At 40.5% G+C, this 17,924-nt stretch overlaps 1 protein-coding gene across 3 annotated transcripts in view; it reads left to right on the forward strand.

Annotated features, from left to right (window-relative positions):
- Nucleotides 1–17,924, forward strand: part of NBEA (neurobeachin) — an 873,840-nt gene that overhangs the window by 129,423 nt on the left and 726,493 nt on the right. For all 3 annotated transcript variants that reach the window (XM_079778900.1, XM_079778901.1, XM_079778902.1), the window contains exons 7-8: nt 4,444–4,563; nt 7,151–7,297. In XM_079778900.1, coding sequence (XP_079635026.1) covers nt 4,444–4,563; nt 7,151–7,297 — 267 coding nt within the window. The remainder of the gene's footprint in view (nt 1–4,443; nt 4,564–7,150; nt 7,298–17,924) is intronic.

Raw genomic sequence — 17,924 nt, forward strand, 5'->3', positions numbered from 1 at the left:
AAAAATTTATATACTGCCCTTTTAGGATCAGATATTTTGTAAATATCAATTAAATCTATGTGATCAAGTATGTCCTTCAAGGTCGCTATTTCTTTATTGACTTTTTTTTGGAAGATCTGTCCAGTAAAATCAGAGGGGTGTTAAAGTCTCCTACTATGACTGTTGATATCTCCTTTAAAGTCATTCAAAAGTTTTATTTTAAACTAGAGGCTCAGTGTACAAAATTTATGCACTTGGGGGAGGGGGGTCCCTCAGCCCGGCCTGCGCCCTCTTGCCATCTGGGAGCACTCAGGTGATGTCTGATTGCCGCAGAGGTGAGAGAGGCTCCTTCCACTGCCACTGTGCTCACCAGCCAAGAGCCTGGCTTCTGGCTGAACCACGGTCCCCCTGTGGGAGTTCACTGACCACCAGGGGGCAGCTGCTGCATTAAGCATCTGCCCCCTGGTGGTCATTGTGTGTCATAGCGAGCAGCCATTCTGCCGGAGTCCAAGGTGAGTGGCTGCAAATGAAATTTAGACGATTGGCCCATTAAGGGAGTATCTGTATATCTAGCCATCTCCCCCTGCTGGACAGTACCCATGGTGCTTTTCACAGCCAGGTGTTATGTAGGCACCTTTCCCAGTTTTGTTACCCTGGGCTTGGAAGGCCAGCTTGGGTTTATACCCCAGACATCTCAGAGGTAACCCCCTACAACTGAGATATTTCTCCAGAATTTCAGCTGTTGCCTGTGGGAGTCTAGCCAGCCTTCTCGCACCACCATACTTCCTACCCATCTTGATGTGGCCTCCTCTTTACATCCTTGTTTATAAGGGTTCTTTCCACTTAGTCTTCTGTAGGTTATTCAGGATGGTATCTCTATATGTTAGTGTAATTTCGATTTGGACTGGGAGATTGTTGGTGTAGCTTCTACTTATTCTGCCACCATCTTGGAATCTCTCAATTGTACAGCTTTTAGTGTTTGTCTTAAAAATATCTTTCAGCAGCAGAAAATTTTATTTATTTATATATTTAGGTACTTTAATTTCTCAAAATTTATTTAAAAATGTACAGATTGTGTCTAGATTACATTATGGTTGAAAATTTTCAAACTCAATGAATGTTATGTAGACAAATTTTAAAAAAATATACATATTTTTGATTTCACAGAGGAAGGGAGAGGGAGAAAGAGAAACATCAATGATGAGAGAGAATCATTGATCGATGCCTCCTGCACACCCCTACTGGAGATCAAGCCAGCAACCTGGGCATGTGCTTTTGACCAGATCGAACTGGGACCCTTTAGTCTGCAGGCTAATGCTCTATCCACTGAGCAAAACTGGCTAAGGCTCTTTAGATAATATTTGATTCTTATATATATAAATATCTATGAGGTTTTCTTAAATTTATTTGATGCTCAATTTTATGAGCTCTTTCTGATAAGTTTGTAATACTTAGAAACATGAGCTTTTAAATGACTAATTTTAATGACTCAATTTGCAACAAATTAGATAACCTAGAATGAAGCAACTTAAAAAGATAAAAAAGACTTTTAAATGAGTGAAATGATTTGACCTGACATTATTTTTATAGTTGATAAACAATGTTTTTATATATTACTGTTTTCTGTTGTTCAGTGTTGATTTTCTAAATAAAAATAAATGAATTGAATTTTGTTTAAAATATTCCAGACAACTTGAAATAACTAATTTTAGTGGTTGAGAATTACTATTAACGTTATGTACTTTGCAAATATATATTAAATAATTGAATAGTGCTTTTAAGTAATCTGGAGAACAAGGTCTGTAATCTATATATTTTTTTTTTTATGAAAACTCATCTAATTATCCCCTATCCCCTTATCCACTGAAGGTATATCTAGAAATCATTTGTGTTTTTCTATAATTTAGAAAACAATTTTTATATTCTCTGCTTTAGGCTATCCTATCTAATAAAAGAGTAATATGCAAATTAACCACCACTCCGCTACACCCACAAGCCATGCACACCAGCCAATCAGGAGCGAGTATACAAATTAACCCAATCAAGATGGCTGTGGCCACAGAGAGAGCAGGAGGGAGGCTTGGGTTTCCCTGGCGATGGAGGAAGCCAAGCTTTCTGCGCACCCTGGCCGGCTCAGGCCTCCGCTTAAGGCTACAAAGTTTTAATTATAGAAGATAAATAAATCCCAACAAAAATGGCGGCAGCCATGGAGCTGGAAGAGCAAGAGGCTAGGGTTGCCCCCGGCGATTGAGGAAGCCAAGCTTCTGCAGCCCTGGCCTGCTTTGACCTTCGCTTAAGGCTACAAAGTTTCAATTATAGAAGATAAATAAATCCCAACAGAAATGGCTGCCGCCACGGAGCGAGCAGAAGGCTTGGCTCCACTCCAGGCTACAAAGTTTCAATTGTAGAAGATAAATAAATCCCAGATATCAGGGCCTCTGCTTGGGTCGCAGGGGGTCGTGACCGGCCTGCAATCCACCACAGGCCCCTCGCCCAGGCCGCCCCACGCCCCAAGGGAACCCCCACCCTGACCTGGGACACCATTCAGGGCAAACCAGCTGGCCCCCATCCATGCACCAGGCTTCTATCCTATCTAATAAAAGAATACTATGCAGATTGACCATCACTCCAGCACACAAGATGGCTGCCCCCATGTGGTCAAAGATCCTGCCCCCATGTGGACACAAGATGGCTACCACAAGATGGCCAGCAGGGGAGGTTGGGAGGGACCAGGCCTGCAAGGGAGGGCAGTTGGGGGTGATCAAGCCTGCAGGGGAGGGCAGTTAGGGGTGACCGAGCTGGCAGAGGAGTGAAGTTGGGGGCACACAGACTGGTAGGGGAGCAGTTAGACATCAATCAGGCTGGCAGGGGAGTTGTTAGGGGGTGATCAGGCTGGCAGGCAGAAGCGGTTAGGGGCAATCCGGAAGGAAGGCAGGCAGGCGAGCATTTGGGAGCCAGCAGTCCTGGATTCCGAGAGGGATGTCCGACTGCCTGTTTGGGCCCGATCCCACCGGGATCTAGTCTAAACGGGCAGTCAGACATCCCTTGAGGGGTCCAAGATTGGAGAGGGTGCAGGCTGGGCTGAGGGACATTCCCCCCCCCCCCATGCACGAATTTTGTGCACTGGGCCTCTAGTCTCTCTATATAAAAGCCTAGTATGCAAATTGTCCCTTCAGGAGCTCGACCAGGAGACCAAGGGTTTGATTGCTCGCTATGACATGCACTGACCACCAGGGGGCGGTGTGAGGCAAAGGAAGGCCCCGGCTAGCAGCCAGCAGCCCAGGAAGGGAGGTCCCTGCCAGCAGCCGACAGTCGGGGAAGGAATGTCCTGGCCGGCAACCTGAAGGAAGGCCCTGGCCAGCAGCTGGAAGGCCCCGATGGGCGTGATCACTGGCCAGGCCTAGGGACCCTACCCATGCACGATTTTCATGCATTGGGCCTCTGGTTAACTATAAAGAGACTAAGGTTTGGGTCCACAAATTATTACAGAACTTAAGCCATCTATATAAAAAAAGCACACCAAAAGTGCATTTGGTTGACCCTAGTAAATATAAAATGAGAACTCAATTGAAATTTATTTCTTTATTTTTAAGGAATATTCATAAGTTAAGTTTAGAATATAAAATTATCCCTGATTTAATAAGTCTAAATGGTGTGTTTCAATTGTAGGTAAGTTGTACTATTTTTTTAAAATATATTTTTATTGATTTCAGAGAGGAAGGAAGAGGGAGAGAGAGGTAGAAACATCAATGATGAGAGAGAATCATTGATTGGCTGCTTCCCAAATTCCCCCCCACTGGGGATCGAGCCCACAATCCGGGCATGTGCCCCTGACCAGAATCAATCCCGGGACCCCTCAGTCCACAGGCCGACGCTCTATCCACCAAGCCAAACCGGCTAGGGCTAAATTGTGCTATTAATGTTAAAAAGTTTTTCATTTGTCAGGTCTTTCTTGACCATACAATCCAAAGTAGAATGTAGGTTATTCTCTCTCCTTTTACACCATTCTCTTTTCCTCACAGAAATCATTATGATTTGTGATCCTATATTGTTTTACTTGTTTAATGTATGTCTATTTCATTATACCATAAATTTCAGAAAAGAGGGAACTATGATCAGTCTTGTCAAATCTGTGTGTTTGTAGAACCTGGCACAATGTAAATGTTGTTAAATGAATGAACACAAATATAATCGTTAATTTCATAGTTTTTGGACCTTGCTTAATTGGAAGGTTTATCAAGAATCAAGGCTTTCTTGCTCTATCCAAATCACAAGTTTATTCTTTATGAACCACTTCTTTCATCTGATAAATGAGAAATGGGATGAGGGACTTGAAATGGTAGAGGGCAACTGTTACTTTGTGCAAGCATTTTTTGTAGGTATGTTATGAATGTTACAATTGCTTTTTATACAATAAAAAGTAAACATTACTTATTGATATCTTTAATTTTTTTTTCATATAAGTGGTACATGATCAGCATTGTCCACATATACAATCGATGGAGAAACAGTGAAATTCGATGCTATGTGAATGGACAGCTAGTATCCTATGGTGATATGGCTTGGCATGTTAACACAAATGATGTAAGTTTTATTTTTACCTGTGTTTTAATGTATTTGAGCATGTGATATGTAGTTCGTAATTGAATATTAAATAGTTTGTTAGAAACTTAATAGTTTTACTTTGAATTTTTTTCTATTAAGTGAATTTTTAAGTCTTAAATTTAATGTAATTGCTACAAGATATGATTAGTGATACAAAAAAGAAAAAAATGCTTGGGTAATTTATTAAGTATTAGGTCAAAAACATCAAGGCAGTATTCTAGTATTTCCAGAATCCCAGGCATTAAAAATGTATCTTTCACCTTATTTGGATGTGACACAAAAACCTTAGACAGTTAAGTATAACATATAGTCACTACTATTTTTAGATAAATGGTGATAAATTCTATGGACTAAAATTAAGTGGGAACAGGTATAGAAAGTGTAGTTTAGGGAAGGGAGAAATCAGATGATACAGAAATGATTTTATTAGAGTTCAGGGAGCAAGCCATGTGGATATTTGGGGAGAAAATCCCATTCATTTGATGTTTAAAGATTTTAAGCCGAAACTGGAAAGTTTCTTAAACAACAAAGTAACCAGTTTGTTTGGGGCAGAGGGAAAAGAACAGATAAGAGATGAGGCAAAGCAGATACTAGACAGTCAAATATGCAAGGCCTCATGTACTAACTTAAGGCTTGGGCTTTCCAATCTTACCTAGTATAAAAATCTTTATAATAATCTATAATAATAAAAGCATATTAGACCGGTAGTCCTTCCTGACCACCTTCAGGAGGAAGCCGGGGCTGCCAGGGAAGCCCTAGTCCCAGGTGCCTGCTGGCAGTCAAAGGGAAGCCTGGGTCCCGGGTGCCAGAGGGAAGCTGGTGCGCAGCTAGGGGAAGGAAGGCCTACTCTTGCATGATTTTCGTGCATTGGGCCTCTAGTAAGATTATAAGCAGACTAGTGATATGATGCTGATGGGTATTTTAGAAACATCAATCAGGCTGCAGAAGTGAGAATATTTTTAAAGGAAATAATTGGCAGAAGCAGGGGGATCTGTTAAATGATTTACAGATATAACAAAGATAGTAATTTTGACTAGAATATTAGCAGTGGAGGAGATAACATAGTTGGATTCTTAATAGAGGATATATAGATTTAAAACCTAAAAAGCTCTTTTTTCTCTGTTTTGGGCCTTCTCTTATCTTCATCCTAGCCTGTTAGAGCAAAAATAAGAGATGTGTTCTAATGCCCACAGAATAATTCCAGCAAGCCTCTTTTTAATAAAATTCATATCTCAATATTATCTGTATCTCAGTAGACTTTAGTCTTCTCAGTGCAGGGATTGGCTCTTGTTCTAGTATCACTGTATGCATAGTCTATTGTTTGTTCTCTCGGTCAGGGCCCTTTACCTCTTTCTGTATGGCCTAGAAACTAAGAATCTGTTTTTATATTTTTTAATGACCCTAACTAACAGAAATCAAAGAAGATAACAGAAATCATTTGTGGCTTACAAACCATATTTCCTATCTGTTCCTTTATAGGAAAAGTTTGTTTTTTTTCTGTCCTAGAAATTTATAGTCGGGACATAGTCAGTAAATATTTATGAGGATAATTTTGTCAGAATTAGAATATACCCATGAAATTCTTAAGTTTTGCTCTCCAAAGGAAAAGGTCTTTTTATTAGAGTGGAAAAAACCTCAGTGATATTGTTGAGTGTCATTATCTCCACCGTTATATATATTTTTAATACAAGGAAGAAAATACTTAGATTTGTGGATTATTTGCAGTAGCACTCCACTACATGGAGAGGCCTGGACAGTAATGCATATGCACATATGTATTATGAAGTCAGTTCTTAAGTTCTTATACTTTTAATTAAGAATTGGATAGTTAATGACTAGTTTCTGTTTTTGCATCTCATTCACATGAGTGTAATAACCTGTGAGGATGAGAGAGAGAAACAGCTAGTGGCTGCTTTCACTGGTCTAGATGGGTGGGACCAAATATTAGGAGAGGTTTAAAACATCCTAGTGGGAAAGGTCTTGTTAAGAACGGCTTCTTCGGTGCTAAACTCTCCAGGTGGAGAACACTGTACCATCTGCTTTAGGCATCAGACTTTTGTGATCTTTTTTGATTTTGAAAAATGCTTATGTATGTGAGAGAGGGAAGTGATTTTCTCTGTCTGGAGAAATAGAGGAATATATCAATAATGGAGAAATTGGGTTGATTTTTAAAAATTCGGCACTATGTATTTATGGACCAGTTATTCTCTGATTCAGATGAGTCTCTCTCTGTATATGGATAATAATAAATCATTTCAGCTTAAAAATAAGTTTTACTATTATAAATAAATAACTATAAGCCCTTTTGTCTTTAAATATAAAATTGGAGAACTGGTCAAGTGATTATTGAGTAATGGTTATTGTTTGTTTACCTTGTCCATCAATATAAAACATTTAACTGATTTCTTTTTCCTAAAAATCTTTAGCTGGCTTTTATTACTTAAATACTCTGTAAGAATTAATTGATGCTTTCTTTTCTTATTGTTATGACAGTGAAAGAAGGTATCCTTAAGTATTTTGTCATTAGAAAATAATACATTTGCTTTTTATGACTTTTTAAAAATAGAGCTATGACAAGTGCTTTCTTGGATCCTCTGAAACTGCTGATGCAAATAGAGTATTCTGTGGTCAACTTGGTGCCGTGTATGTATTCAGTGAAGCACTCAACCCTGCACAGATATTTGCAGTTCATCAGTTAGGACCTGGATATAAGGTAGTAAGAACTCTCTTATAAATTCTGTGGAAAGTTTTATGTAAATTCCATGTGAAATGTGATATAATATATAGTGATAGTCTTCAATGTGGTATAAAAGTCATCTCTGTTTTTTGGAACTCAGCTGTTATGTTTATTTTCTTTCAAAGGTGCTTTTCCTTTTTTAACATTTACATTTCATGAGCTATTTTTATTCTTTAGTTTGTTTTCTAATGTTGAAGCCATGGCTTTTCTTATATAATTTTGAAATACAAAATTTATAAAAACCTATTGCTTAATGTGCTATTTGAAATAACAAATTTTGAAAGATATACACTGAGTGGCCAGATTATTATGATCTCTGAACGCATAATAATCTGGCCACTCAGTGTATATCCTGTATAATAAAAGGCTAATATGCAAATTGTCCCCTTGACCAGGAGTTCGACCAGCAGGCAGGCTGGCCAACCGCCCATGTCCCCTCCCCCTGGCCAGGCTGGCTAGACCCCACCCATGCACGAATTCATGCACCGGGCCTCTAATGCGCACACACACACACATACGCACGCACACACACAAACACACACACACACACACACACACACACACATGCTGAGTGGCCAGATTATTATGCGTTCATAGATCATAATAATCTGGCCACTAAGTATATAATAAACAAATGAAATGACTGTTATTTTTAAAATTAGAGGTAACCTAGAAAGAATAATGATTTAGAAGGAAAATGGTATAAAGTATTACATGTGGCTGAAATTATTTGATTCTAGGGCAGGCAGTGATTATGGAGTAATAATCCTAATTTTGCAAAGCTAATTATTTAATACTAGCATTCCAGTTGCAGGAAGAATCCTGCAATAGGGTTTCCTGCTGCACTCTACCCCGTCCCGCCTTCTCCACCAGCCCGCCTGCTTTTCTCCCTTCTCCCCTGCCCCGCCTTCTCCGCCAGCCCGCCTGCTTTTCTCCCTTCTCCCCCGGCCCCGCCTGCTTTTCTCCATTCTCCTCCGCCCTGCTTTCTCCGCCAGCCCGCCTGCTCTCCTCCCTTCTCCCCCACCCCGCCTTCTCCACCAGCCCGCCTGCTCTCCTTCCTTCTCCCCTGGCCCCGCCTCCACTTCTCCCTTCTCCGCCCCTCCCAGCTTGCTTGCTTCTCCGCAGCTTTGCTCCCTTCTGCAGCTCTTGGCTTCTTTCTACACTGTCTTGATATGCAAATTAACTGCCATCTTTGCATACTTGTCCTGATTGTTTGGTGGGCGTGGCTTGGCTGGTGGGCGTGACTTGGGCGTAGCGAAGGTGCGGTCGATTTGCATATTTGTCTATTATTACGTAGGATGATTTACTATATTCTTCCTGCTTTGTAATGTTTAAAATGAAGACTTATTTAGGTAAGATGTTGTATTCATATATATGAACTAGAGGCCCGAAATTTGTGCATGGTTAGGATCCCTAGGCCTGGCTGGTGATCAGGGCTGATCTGTGGGGCGACTGGCAGGGCGATTGGGGGTCCCCCGCTGGCAACTGCCTTGGCCAGCCTGGAGCCACCCACTTGTGAGCCCTGCCCCCTGGCACTGCCGCCAGTTGCCTCACTCTGTGGGGCGGTCAGAGGGGCAATTGTGGGGGCCCCCAATGGCACCTGCCTTGGCTGGCCTGGGCCTGCGGGTTGCGGGCAGCTCCTTTGTTGAGCATCTGCCCCCTGGTGGTCAGTGTGCATCATAGCAACCGGTTGTTCCACTAGTAGTTCTGCCGTTTGGTCAATTTGCATATTAGGCTTTTAATATATAGGATAGGATTAGCTTTTTAATTTAATTTTGTTTATTTTATCTTATTATTGACAGTATTACAAATGTTCCCCAATTTCCCCCTCCTGTATCCCCCACTTCCCAATCCCTGCCCCACCCCAGGCTTTAACCATACTATTTAATGTGCAGCACACCTGGCTAGGAAATATACTAGTATAGGAGTTTTATTAAAATTATATTGGAAATAGTGACATCACTAAATGTTTGGAGCTGAAAAAAGATTATACAGCGTATGTGAAAGTGTTTATGATTCTGAAGAAGTCCATGTGTTGAATGGAAGAGCCAGTGATTTATTTTAAACCTAATGTCTAAATAATCAGTGTAAAGATTGCATTATGAAAAAGGACTACAGACATTAAAAATATTTCTTTTGTCTTTTTATTTTTGCATTAGTATTCTGTTTTCAACTTTATGTTCCATGTTGACATATAAGTCACAGTTTGAGTTTACTATTATGAAAATATATTGCTGTTTTCAGTGATTTTAGTAGTCATAAATTGCATTAGGATAGTACTGTCACTTTTATGTCAAGGTGGCAGTACTTGCTATCTTTCCTTTTTCTATATAATTTTACTTGTTTATCCGTAGAAGTGAATTTATGCTGGTACAGTTAGTTACTTCTTCTTTCACGGGTCCTTTTGTTAGGTTTGAGACATAGCTGTGCCAAGTGTTGGCTTTGCATTGGAATCTATACTAATAAAAGGGTAATATGATACTTAGACCAGACGTCTTCCGGATGTCCTTCTGGACAAAGCCACAGTGGTGGGGGTTGAGGCAGAGGTGGTTAGGGGTGATCAGGCCGGTAGGGGAGAGCAGTTAGAGGCAATCAGGCTGGCAGGGGAGAGCAGTTAGGGGCGTTCAGGTTGGCAGGGGAGAGCACTTAGGGGTAATCAGGCCGGCAGGGGAAAGCAGTTATCAAAGGCAGGCAGGCCGAGGTGGTTAGGGGCGATAAGGCAGTCAGGCAGAGGCAGTTCGGGGCGATCAGGCCAGCAAGGGAGCAGTTAGGGACATCAGGGAGGCAATCAGGCAGAGTGGTTAGGGGCAATCAGGCAGGCAGTCAGAGTGGTTAGCGGCGACCAGGCCGGCAGGCAGAGGGTTTAGGGGCAATCAGGCAGGCAGGCAGAGTGGTTAGGAGCGACCAGGCAGGCAGGCAGAGTGGTTAGGGGCAATTAGCAGACAGGCAGAGTGGTTAGGTGTGATCAGGTAGGCAGGAGGTGAGCGGTTAGGAGCTAGGGGTCCCAGATTTGAGAGGGTGCAGGCCGGGCTAAGGGACCACCCCCTCCTGTGCACTAATTTCGTACACCGGGCATCTAGTATTTCTATAATTGCAGCCTGCCTTCCTTGCCTACTGCTTTGCCTTGTTCCATAAAATATTTGAAGTGGCTTTCTTTAAGCACTAACAGGATGATAAGTAGAGTGACCAATCAAACCAAGGAAACATAAATAAAGTTAGAAAATCAAATAAATACAGATATGCAAACCATAAATTCAATATGAATGCCATAATGAAATTTCAAAATTGATGGGTGCTTTTAAGGTGCAAAAAGGAAAAGGGGCTAAATATAGAGTTATGTAATTTTTTCATTTAGAAAGGAGAAAACATTATCCTGAACCACTTTGCAAACATAGTAATTTGTCATATTGCTCTTTCTTATCACATTCTTCCATACCAACAGTGAAAATGAGTATTAACCCTGAGTCATTATGTTCCATGCACAAGCATTCATGTGATACTGTATGTTTTCCTAGCATTCTAACATAGATACAGAGTACCTATATAAAGTTAGAACTTTTAAAAGAACATGCCTCTAAATTTTGGGCATTAAATTAAAAAGTATTACGTTTGTAAGTTGCCAGCATTTCAAAGGCTCCTTATTGTTAATGGAAGTTGACTTTAAATTTATGGGTGTGTATGTATTTTCTCAATTTTTTTAAATACTAAAAGTATAATTAATATCAGGAAAGATACCTGCAAAATTTTTTTGACATTAATATTTTTTTTTTCAAGAAGTTTAGAGAATGAATAAGGGAAGGTGGAGTGGATGCAGATGCAGATCAAATTTATTTTTGACTGGTAAAAAGGCTGAGATAGTTCACACCTGGTAGTCTCAATTTCTTTGTGAAATAGGAAGCAAAGTAACTTCCTATGAGTGAAGGGAGTAGAGGGCTGTTGTGGAATTTTTAAGGGATGTGGGATATATTAATTATTTGACATTTGATTTAAATCACAAATGAAGCTTAAGTTATTCAATGTTGTGTAATAAATTTATTATTTTTTGCCTTAAGTTATATGGAGCTTTCTGTAATTGCAGTGGTCAGACAGTATATGATTCTGAGCTTAATGCACATAGCATATCAATATTTGGGCTCTGAAGTAAATAAAATAAATCAACTATGGTCTTTCCCACCCCCCTCTCCCTACCCTCAACCCCCATCCATAGTTTCAAGTGATTTTGGTCTGTCACTAGAGGGCTACTGTTAATTTAAAATAATCCAGTACAAATATTCACTGCTCAAAACCAGGCATTTCACAGAAAGAAAATTTTGTCTTTCTGTGAAATGCCTGGTTTTGAGCAGTGAATATTTGTACTGGATTATTTTAAATTAACAGTATATAAGGGAGGGTATCACTAATCAATTAAAAAATTGTTAGGTTTGAAAGTAATCTTTAAAATCCAAATTTTCTCACTATAACTTTATGTACTATAGTAAAATTTAGCATGAGTTATATTTATTTGATTGGTGCTATGGAATATCTATAATATTATGAATTCTTATATATATGGTAGTCTTTTGACAAAATTGCAACACAGATTTTAATAAAGTTTTGGTAGTTTATAGTTGTTATTGGGAATTTTCTAATTGTCATATAACCTCATGTGGCAAGTAATTCATCTACATTTGTAGATACTTCAATTTTTAGCTTTCTGTTCTTTCCTTCATTTAAGAAAATGATACCATAATGATTTTTTATCAGTTTATTATTTATTATAAAGACCTGGCTGATAAGAGAAAAATATATAAAACAATTTCCAAAAGTAAAAATCATTTTGCAGGAATTCCAATACTCAGAGTCACATATATTTTCTTGATATGTAAATATCCAGTATTTAATTTTCATACAGCATATTCTGTAGACTTCTTTTTCAAATCACAGATATCTTATAGTCAACATATACTCAGTTAAAAAGAAAAACAATAAATTAATTCAAACTAATGGATACAGGATAAACTAAGTATGAGTAAGAAGCATTTACTGACTCATCCATTCATTTTTTGGTAAATATTTATTATTAAATGTTGTCATTCTAGGTCGTCTAGGTGCTAGGAATATAACAGTGACCAAAATGACAAAAATCCCTGCCTTTATTTGGGGAAAGGAAGATGTACATTATCATGGGCGGAGACAAACAATCTATACTAATACAATTGTTATATGCTAATTGACCATCACTCCACAACAAAATGGTGATGCCCATAGCCACAAAGATGGCAGTGGCTCCCCCGCCCTCTGCTTCTATTGGTGCCGAGAGAAGCCCGGAAGTGCCCGGAGCGTGCGGGGCGCTGGGCTTGCTTCGGTCGACGGGGCACTCCCCCTCTGCTGCCTCAGAGGGCGCCTCTTTCTGAGGTCGCCCCGGCAGGGAGGAGGGAGCAAGCTTTCTGCCAGGCTCCCGTGGCAGCAGAGGGGGAGCACGTGGGGTGCTTGGATGTACATGGCTGGTGCCGCTGAGAGAGGCGCCCTCCGCAGCGGCAGAGGGGGAGCGCCCCGGTGACTGAAAGAAGCCAAGCGCCCTGCACGTTCCCCCTCTGCCACTGAGGGAGCCTGTGAGGAAGATTGCTTCCTCATCGCTGCTGTGGAGACTGAGAGCAGGGAGGAGGAAGTCCCACTCTCACAGAATCAGCCATTGGTCAGACAGCTCTCAGCAGCCTGACAGCCAGGACTTTTGTTCACCTGCATCTCAGACTGTGACAGCAGGGAGGTGGGACTATGTCTAAAGAACAACTATTGAAACAATGTAGCTCTGCAGCCGAGAGATGCAGGCATTATTGACAAAAAATGTCCAAAGAGCAATGCGCGTCTGATCTTGAAAGAAGGCGGCGCCTGCGACAGAATGTATCTGAAAAGCAGCTATTGGAAAAACGTCTCTCTGAAGCTGAAAAACGCTGGCATCATCGAAAGAAAATGTCTAAAGACCAACGTGCCTTTGAAGTTGAAAGAAGGCGGTGGCGACAACAGAATATGTCTAGAGAACAGTCATCAACAAGAACTACCAATAGTGGTAGGAACTGCCTTCTCAGCAAAAATGGAGTACATGAGCATGCAATTCTCCAACATAGTTGTGGTGGAATTATTATTAGATGTCAGTTTTGCCTATCACTAAATTTCTCTGATGAAAAACCATCCAATGGGAAATTTACTCAATGTTGAAGCAAAGGGAAAGTCTGTCCAAATGATGCACATTTTCCAGATTACCCGGAATATTTAAAAAGAGTAATGACAAACGAAGATTCTGAGAGTAAAAATTTCATGGAAAATATTCGTTCCATAAATAGTTCCTTTGTTTTTGCTTCCATGGGTGCAAATATTGCATCGCCATCAGGGTATGGGCCATACTGTTTTAGAATACACGGACAAGTTTATCACCGTACTGGAACGTTACATCTTTTGGATGGTGTTTCTCGGAAGTTTGCTCAACTCTATATTTTGGGTACAGCTAAAGCTACAAGTAAAATATTAGCAATGCCAGAAAACCAGGGCTGCTCAGAAAGATTCATGATCAACATCAACAGCCTCATGCATGAAATAAATGAATTAACAAAATTGTACAAGATGCTACATGAGGTAGAAAAGGAAGCCCAATCTGAAGCAACAGCTAAAGGTATTGCTCCCACGGAAGTAACAATGGCAATTAAATATGATCATAACAGTGACCCAGGTAGATATAATTCTCCCCATGTAACTGAGGTTGCCGTCGTATTCAGAGACGAAGATGGAGAACCTACTTTTGAAAGGGACTTGCTCATTCATTGTAAACCAGATCCCAATAATCCGAATGCCACTAAAATGAAACAAATCAGCATCCTGTTTCCTACATTAGATGCAATGACATATCCTATTCTTTTTCCACATGGTGAAAAAGGCTGGGGATCAGATATTGCATTAAGACTCAGAGACAACAGTGTAATCGACAGTAATACTAGACATAATGTAAGGACACGAGTCACACAAATGCAGTATTATGGATTTCATCTCTATGTGCGGGACACGTTCAATCCTATTTTAAATGCAGGAAACTTAACTCAATAGTTTATTGTGGATTCATATTCAAAAATGGAGGCCAATCGGATAAATTTCATCAAAGCAAACCAATCTAAGTTGAGAGTTGAAAAATATAGTGGTTTGATGGATTATCTCAAATCTAGATCTGAAAATGACAATGTGCCAATTGGTAAAATGATAATACTTCCATCATCTTTTGAGGGTAGTCCCAGAATTATGCAGCAGCAATATCAGGATGCTATGGCAATTGTATCGAGGTATGGCAAGCCTGATTTACTCAAAACCATGACATGCACCCCCAAATGGGCAGATAATGCAAACAATTTACAACGCTGGCAAAAAGTTGAAAACAGACCTGAGTTGGTAGCCAGAGTTTTTAATATTAAGGTGAATGCTTTTTTAAATGATATATGTAAATTACATTTATTTGGCAATGTAATAGCTAAAATTCATGTCATTGAATTTCAGAAACGCGGACTGCCTCACACTCACATATTATTAATATTAGATCGTGAATCCAAATTACGGACAGAGGATGACATTGATCGTATAGTTAAGGCAGAAATTCCAGATGAGGACCAGTGTCCTCGACTTTTTCAAATTGTAAAATCAAACATGGTACATGGACCATGTGGAATACAAAATCCAAATAGTCCATGCATGGAAAATGTTCAAAGTGATATACAAAAGAATTTCAAAATGTGACCATTGGAAATATTGATGGATATCCCAAATACAAACGAAGATCTGGTAGTACCATGTCTATTGGAAATAAAATTGTTCATAATACTTGGATTGTCCCTTATGACCCGTATTGTGCCTTAAATATAATCCTCTCTAATAAAATGGTAATATGCAAATTAACCACCACTCCGCTACATAAGCCACGCCCACCAACCAAGCCACGCCCACCAGCCAATCAGGGCAAGTATGCAAATTAACCCCAATCCAAGATGGCTACAGCCACAGAGAGCAAGGTTTCCCAGGTAACAGAGGAAGCCAAGCTTTCCAATAGCCATTGCAGGCCTAAGCCTCCACTCAAGCTACAAAGTTTCAATTATAGAAGGTAAACAAATTCAAACAAATGGCGGCAGAATGGAGCTTGAGAGAGCAGGCCAGGGTTGCCGGTGGCTACAGGGGAAGCAAAGCTTTCCGCACACCCTGACCGGGCTCACCCGCTTAAGGCTACAAAGTTTCAATTGTAGAAGGAAAATAAATTCCAGATACCAGGGCCTCCCCTTGGGTTGCCAGAGGGCGTGGCCGGCCTGCAAACCACCACAGGCCCCTCGCTCAGGCCGCCCCACACCCCAAGGGAACCCCCACCCTTATCTGTGACACCCTTCAGGGCAAACCAGCTGGCCCCCACCCATGCACCAGGCCTCTATCCTGTCTAATAAAAAAGTAATATACAGATTGATCATCACTGCAACACACAATATAGCTGCCCCCATGTGGTCAAAGATCCTGCCCCCATGTGGACACAAGATGGCCACCACAAGATGGCCAGCAGGAGAGGGCAGTTGGGAGGCACCCGGCCTGCAAGGGAGGGCAGTTGTGAGGGACCAGGCCTGCAAGGGAGGGCAGTTGAGAGGGACCAGGCTTGCAAGGGAGGGCAGTTGGAGGTGATCAACCCTGCAGGAGAGGGCAGTTAGGGGTGACCGGGCTGGCAGAGGAGGGAAGTTGGGGGCAAACAGGCTGGCAGGGGAGCAGTTAAGCATCAACCAGGCTGGCAGCAGAGTGGTTAGGGGGTGATCAGGCTGGCAGGCAGAAGCGGTTAGGGGCAATCAGGAAGGCAGGCAGGCGAGCAGTTGGGAGCCTGGATTGTGAGAGGGATGTCCGACTGCCCGTTTAGGCCCGATCCCAGTGGGCCTAAACGGGCAGTTGGACATCCCTTGAGGGGTCCCAGATTGGAGAGGGTGCTGGCTGGTCTGAGGGACAACCCCCTGCTGTGCACGAATTTCTGCACCGGGCTTCTAGTTGTCATATAAATGTTGAAGTCTGTTCATCGATTAAAAGTGTCAAATTATCTATTTAAATACATCTGTAAAGGAAATGATTGTGCAGATATTCAAATTTCTGAAAAAAAATATTAATCATGACTAAGTACAGGATTTCATTGACTCCAGGTATGTAAGTGCTCCTGAGGCTGTTGGAGACTTTTTGCAATGCGAATGCATGACCAATCTCATGCAATCACAAGATTAGCTATTCATTTGCCAAATGAACAAAATTTGTATTTTCATACCAATGATTTTGCTGAAGTTATAGATAGGGCTAAAAGGCATAATTTGACTTTGATGGCTTGGTTTTTATTGAACAGAGAAAATTCCGATGCATGTAATTATTATTATTGGGAGATTCCACAGCATTATGTGTTTAATAACTCTTTGTGGAGAAAACACCAAAAGGATGGGAATAAAGTATTAGGTAGACGTTCACTGTGAACTTTAGAGAACCAGAACGATATTACCTTAGTTATATCATTTTGTTTCTGCATGTAAAAGGTGCTTTAAGTTTTGATGATCTGTGAACTGTAGGAGGTGTAATTTATGATACATTTCATGAATCTGCTAAACAGATGATTATTAATCGATGACACTATCTGGAATGATACGATTGATGATTCAATCATCCTTTATATGCCCAAACAACTACAGCTACTTTTTGCATATATGTGTGTGTTTGGATGTCCTTCTGATGCAGACAAATTATGGGATGAGAATAAATCTTATTTTATTGAAGATTTTTGTTGGAAATTACACCCAATAGAATGTGCCTGTGTGAACTGTGAAATGCATGCCCTTAATGAAATTCAAGAGGTATTCATATTGCATGGAATGAAATGTTTACATTTCAAACTTCCAGACTATCCTTTATTAACGGATACAAATACATGTAATGAATTGTATGAGCGACAACATGCAAAGGTTTTGATAAAATCTCTGAATGATGAACAGTTGGCAGCCTTTCAGACTATAACTTCAGCCATCGAAGATCAAACTGTATACCCCAAATGCTTTTTCTTGGATGGTCCAGGTGGTAGTGGAAAAACATATCTGTATATAGTTTTAATACATCATTTTAGAGGTCATGGTGGTACTGTTTTACCCACAGCGTCTACAGGAATTGCTGCAAATTTACTTCTTGGTGGAAGAACCTTTCACTTCCAATATAAATTACCATTCCATTAAATGAACCTTCAATTTCTAGACTCGATATATCAAGAGTGACATTGCTAAAACCATTAAAAAGGCCCAACTTCTCATTATTGATTAATGCACCATGGCATCCAGTCATGCTATAAACACCATAGACAGATTACTAAGAGAAATTGAATTTGAATGTTGCATTTGGTGGGAAAGTTCTCCTTCTTGGAGGGGATTTTTGACAATGTCTCAGTGTTGTGCCACATGCTATGTGATCGGCCATAGTACAAACAAGTTTAAAGTACTGTGATGTTTGGGGATGTTTCAGAAAGTTGTCTCTTAAAACAAATATGAGATCAGAGGATTCTGCTTATAGTGAATGGTTAGTAAAACTTGGAGATGGTAAACTT

Source organism: Cnephaeus nilssonii (assembly GCF_951640355.1).
Source record: "Cnephaeus nilssonii genome assembly, chromosome: 8".
Taxonomy (NCBI): Eukaryota; Metazoa; Chordata; class Mammalia; order Chiroptera; family Vespertilionidae; genus Cnephaeus; species Cnephaeus nilssonii.